At 31.9% G+C, this 5,111-nt stretch overlaps 1 protein-coding gene across 1 annotated transcript; it reads left to right on the top strand.

Annotated features, from left to right (window-relative positions):
• Nucleotides 1-1,117: 1,117 nt before the first annotated feature.
• Nucleotides 1,118-3,814, top strand: LOC118041274 (uncharacterized). The gene is made up of 5 exons (XM_035048548.2): nt 1,118-1,422; nt 1,522-1,586; nt 1,697-1,884; nt 3,316-3,439; nt 3,524-3,814. The coding sequence occupies exons 1-5, from the start codon at nt 1,266-1,268 to the stop codon at nt 3,662-3,664; spliced, it is 675 nt and encodes a 224-aa protein (XP_034904439.1). The 5' UTR covers nt 1,118-1,265; the 3' UTR covers nt 3,665-3,814.
• The last annotated feature ends 1,297 nt before the right edge of the window (nt 3,815-5,111 follow it).

Here is a 5,111-nt window from a genome sequence, read left to right as displayed (position 1 = left end):
CGCATCTTTTGTACACATGTGTAAGCTCAAATTACTGTCAAAATTGAAAATAGATAGCTGAAGATTCTGGTTAAGAAAGAACAAGTTAATGGCATTGATCTCATTGTTATCTTTCAAAAAATATTTTGCGTGACATTGTAAATGCTGTTTGTGAGTAGTGAGAGCTTGAATGCGTAAACCGTTGGCCAGACTACTCTTCTCTTTTTTCGTTTCTCTTTAATAAGAAGGAACTTTTCAGCTTACTGAATATTATTGATTCAAGCTTGGTGGAAAAAATCTGAGGAAATACCCCGGGGTACTATTTTTATTACTTGTTGAGGATTCTCATATATACCGTTCATTTTTATTTTTTTAAATGGTTGTCATATTGTTTCAATATTGTTTCAACCATAGTTATCGGATTCAATTTGACCTGGGATTGATCCGGTTAAGAAATCAGTCTTGAATTATATGGATTGATCAAGAATTTTTATTTTTTTTAAAAATTTAATATTATATATGAAAAAATTAAGAAATAATCATGTGAATATATGCTATAAATGTTATAAAAAATTATTTTAAAATATAATTTTTTTTCTTATGAACATAAAATATATATATTAATGAGCTTCAAATCTAATCTCATAGTAAGAAAATAAAATTTTTTTATGAACATAGAATATATATTATATACTAAAAAGTTTTAAATTTTACATTGAAAAAATAAAATAAAATATTTTTCTAGTAATTATATAGATAAATTTTAAAAAATATTAATAACCAATTAAAAAATATATATATATATAAAAAATCTTTAGTTAAGAGAAAAAAAAACGTCTAAAATTAAAAATAAAAAATATATTTTAACTAGATTTTGTTGGGTTGCTCATGGTCAATCAGGTTTTGCTGAATCACTTAGTCCGCAAAATTTTTTATTTTATTATTTTTTTATATAAAATAAAAAAATAAATTAATTTTTATTAATCAGATTAACCCGTAATCACAGACTTGTACTAGATTAACCCGGGTCAGTTTTTAACATCCTATGATAAATAGTTATGGTAATAAAGTGGGTCCCATAAGAATTGAAAGTTGATCGCCACGCAATAGTGTTTACATGACACTGAGTTTGGAGCGCCCGCCCTGGTGAAAATTAATAAAAAAGAAGAAAAAAAAAAAAAGGGTCGAAAGCAAGAGAAAAAACCTGAAAGAGGAGCAGCCAGCCATCAGCAGTAGAGTTGATTAGGGTTAGGGATAGCAACTGAAAAGAAAAAAGAAAGAGAGAGATGGGAGGTAAAGGAAGAAGAAGAAGAGAGAAAAACTACAGAGCGGCGCATGGAGGATCCCATTCTCTACTACCTCCCCCACCTAAATCCTCCCAAGTGGACGCTCTCCCTTCCAAACTCCGCAAACTCATCTCTTTAACCTCTCAGCTTCACGACGGTACCCCCCCTCTCTCTACACCCTCCTACACCTCCCAATCTCTCTCTCTTTCCCCCTTTTTTGTCTTTTAACTTGCGCGTTTTGTTTTTGTTTTTTTAGACTCTGCTAAAAACTCAATTTCCGGTCAGGAGAATACGAAACAAAAAGTCGGTGATGCTAAGAAAGTAAGTGCTTCTTTTGGGCTCTTAAGAAACGGATAAATGCCTCTCTATCTCTGTCTCTCTCTCTCTTTGTTTCTGGTTATGCATGAATGCTTTTTTTAATATATATATAGAAACGAGCTCATGAGGAAGGGAATGAAGCTACAATGGTGAAAGATGAAGGTGTCGAAGAAATCGTGGAGGGTAGTGGAGATGAAAAGAGGAAGAAGAAGAAAAAGAAAAAGCAAGTAAATGATCTTAGGTTTGAAATGGGATTGCATAAATCAAAAACTGCTGAGAAACGCCGCGAGCGCAAGAAAAAGTAAGCATTTTGAAGCCATCCCTCTGCTTTTAGTCCTCGTGAATTCTTGACAGCTTGGAAGTGATACCTGATTTGTTGCAACATAATTGTCTGTGTTATTAGCCAAGTAAAGTCTAAAATTAAATTAGATTGAGTGAAAATTGTTCGCGATGAACTCCTCGTGAAAGTCTATACACCCCCTGATTTTACTCAAATTGCTTTAGAATTGGATAACATATACCACGGTGAAAGCATGTTAGAAATTTGGCTAAAACCAAATAGAGTAGAGGGAAATCATCCATGTAACTATTCACAACTGTGTTTGGGAATAAGTCTTTGCTGAGTAGAGTGATTACATGCTGAGTTAGCTAGTTCTGTATCTAACTCATGATGGGTGGCCCTTGGACTTTCTCTTTGGGATGTTTAAAGTATGAGCAAGTATGTGCCATGGGTCTCATCTTGTTATCTTATTTTTATGGGGAAAACCTTTTATTCGGGAAACTAATGTGATTTTTGTAATAGATGCCAATGAGTAATGGTAGTGCCCAGTGACAAGGCGCGTAGGTGCTTGCTTAAGCGCTACAAGCAAGGCCACAACACCTCTATTAGCCTTACGCGATGAATTTTAATGAAGTGCTGCCTAGGCGAGCACCTAGTGCCTCGTGCATTTTACAGGCTTGGTGCCTTTGACAACATTGTTACTACTTTAAATTATCTTATTTCAAGGGTGAAAAATATAACTTTATATGACTATTTTATGATATTTTATATTTTCTAATGATCTAATCTTAATTGCAAAGATATATATTTTAGATTTATATATTATAATATAATATTTGTACATATATATATTTTTGTAATTTATAGCATATTGCCTTGGTTCATTTGGTGAGAGCCTAGGCGTGCACTTAACACCTTGGGCATTTTACAAGCTTGGCGTCTTTTAGTGCCTTTTGCCATTGACAACACTGGTAGTGCCTGTGACTAACCTAATTTTGCAATGAAAGCTACTTAATGACAGCTATTCCTGTCTGCATTTTATTTTGTGAAATGTGAACTGTTTATTTCAAGTGCAATATTCGTACTTGAAATTTTGTGGTCAGGTTGTCGACACAGTATCCAAAAATTTTGGATCATCGGTAGGAATTTTGTTGGGGCATGTGGTGCTTACAATTGCTTTGGGCTGAATCATAAGGCTACAGGTTAATGCATTAGACTTGCCAAGGATTTAGTGGAGGATACCACCTCTGTTATGGCCCCTGGAGGTTTTTTCTCTAGTTTGAACAAGATGGTACAAATATTCATGGTGGACTTAGTGTACTTGTTCTGTTCAGTTTAATTTCTAATTTGCCTGAATGTGAATTCAAATTTTAGTATCTAATCCCCACTCACATGCTTGTTCAAGCATATGGTTGTTGAACATCTACATGATTACATTTTTAATACATGTAGGTATTTGGAAGCAAAGAAGAAGAAAAACAAGAAACCCGAGGAGAGGCAGGACTTTCCTGGATGTGAGCAGATACAATTTGGAGATGTGGTCCAAGCTCCCCCAAAGCTTACTGCCCCTTCTAAGGTATTGCTTCATTGTTTCTTCATATTTATAAATGAATTAGTAGATATTCTGTTGTTCAAACAAGGAGTTCTGTGAAATCTGCAGTTCCTTAAGAATGTCAATGACGCATCTCGGGAAAGGCTTCGTTTACAAGCTATTGAGGCCTACAGGAGTCGCAGAGGGTGGACTTCCAGACCAGGGCTTCATCTTCCACCTCCTGTGACCACAACAATGTCATTGCAATGATACGAGCATAATGCATATCCATCTTGTTTTTATCGTCTTTTCTTGCTTGTATATTATCTAATGTGTACGAGTTTGATCATGGACGGCTCTCTGTGATTCAATTTGGCATTCTCCTTTGAGTTAAGAAAAAAGGTTCGGCCCCTTTTCCCCTCCCTGCTGGGCATAATAGGCGATAATCATCATTAATTAGTGACTGGCAAAGCCATTTATTCATTTCAAATTTCGTGACCAAACTTTTTTGGCATGCCTTTTCGATTAATTGATTAATAAATTACAATGTCTTTGCCGGGCAAAGTGATTCGTAGTTAAGGCTTCGATGCTATAAACGAATAATTTCTGTTTGTAGATCATGCAACATTGAAGCTTTCATCTATCGAGAGATGAAGCAAGGCTTGTCATCTTATGGAGGTCAATACTCGCTGGAATTGTTGTGCCTAATAGCAAGACTAGTTATTTGAAAATATGAGTTTTTTAAATGTGTTATTCTTATTTAAAAATTTTAATTATAAATTAAAAGGTTTACATTTGTATTTAATTAAATACATTAAGAATTATTTGTGCTCATAAATATAAAAAAATAAAGGATTAACATGTTTATTTAACTTGTTTTGTTGTGTATCGAATAAATGTTTTCTAAAGCAAAACATTTAATTTATAGATGTTATTAATGTGTTTTTTAATAGTGTAATAAATATAACCATGATTTTAAAAGTTGATGTTTATATATAATATAATATAATAATGATTAATAACAATATATATAATAAAATATAGTAAATATTATATGTATTAATAAAAACAAGCTAATTTTTAATATAGGTTAAGAATGGATTAATGTTTCAATTGTTATTATGAAACATTATTTTCTTAGTCTTTGTATAATAGTTTTTTTAAAAAAAAATATAAGAAAAGGATTTCAAAACAATTTAATAGATTAAGTGTAAAGTGATTAATATTCAAAGTGTAAAAAATAAAAAAATAATATTTGTTTTTAAAAAAATGTAAAGAGAACAAAATAAAAATAAGAAAAAAAATTACTGATAAATCTGTCAAGTATAAAATGATGAAAAAGCAAAGTATAAAGAGAAAAATATAAAAAAAAACTTGTTTTTTTTTAAAAAATGAAAAATTACAATTTTAGCAACATTATAGTAACAAATTTTGACAAAATGTACATTTTTTTTTTCATTTCTTCATGAAAACAACGTTTTATTTTAGTATATGTATAATTTCAATCCAAATCCACCTTTAAATCAAACCGAGGGGTCTTCAATACTAGTTTCTTGAATAAATCCTCTGATTTTGCAAGTCTTTGCTTTGCTGGGAAAACAGTATTTAACCCTGTTTTTCTGTGGTTTGGGGTTGGGTTTTGGAATGATAATTTAACTCGAATACCAATCTAAATTGATCTAGACAGTGGATTTTTTTTTCATATATATTTTTCTTG

Source organism: Populus alba, chromosome 14 (genome assembly GCF_005239225.2).
Source record: "Populus alba chromosome 14, ASM523922v2, whole genome shotgun sequence".
NCBI classification, from domain to species: Eukaryota; Viridiplantae; Streptophyta; class Magnoliopsida; order Malpighiales; family Salicaceae; genus Populus; species Populus alba.
This window is presented reverse-complemented; position numbering and strand designations above follow the sequence as displayed.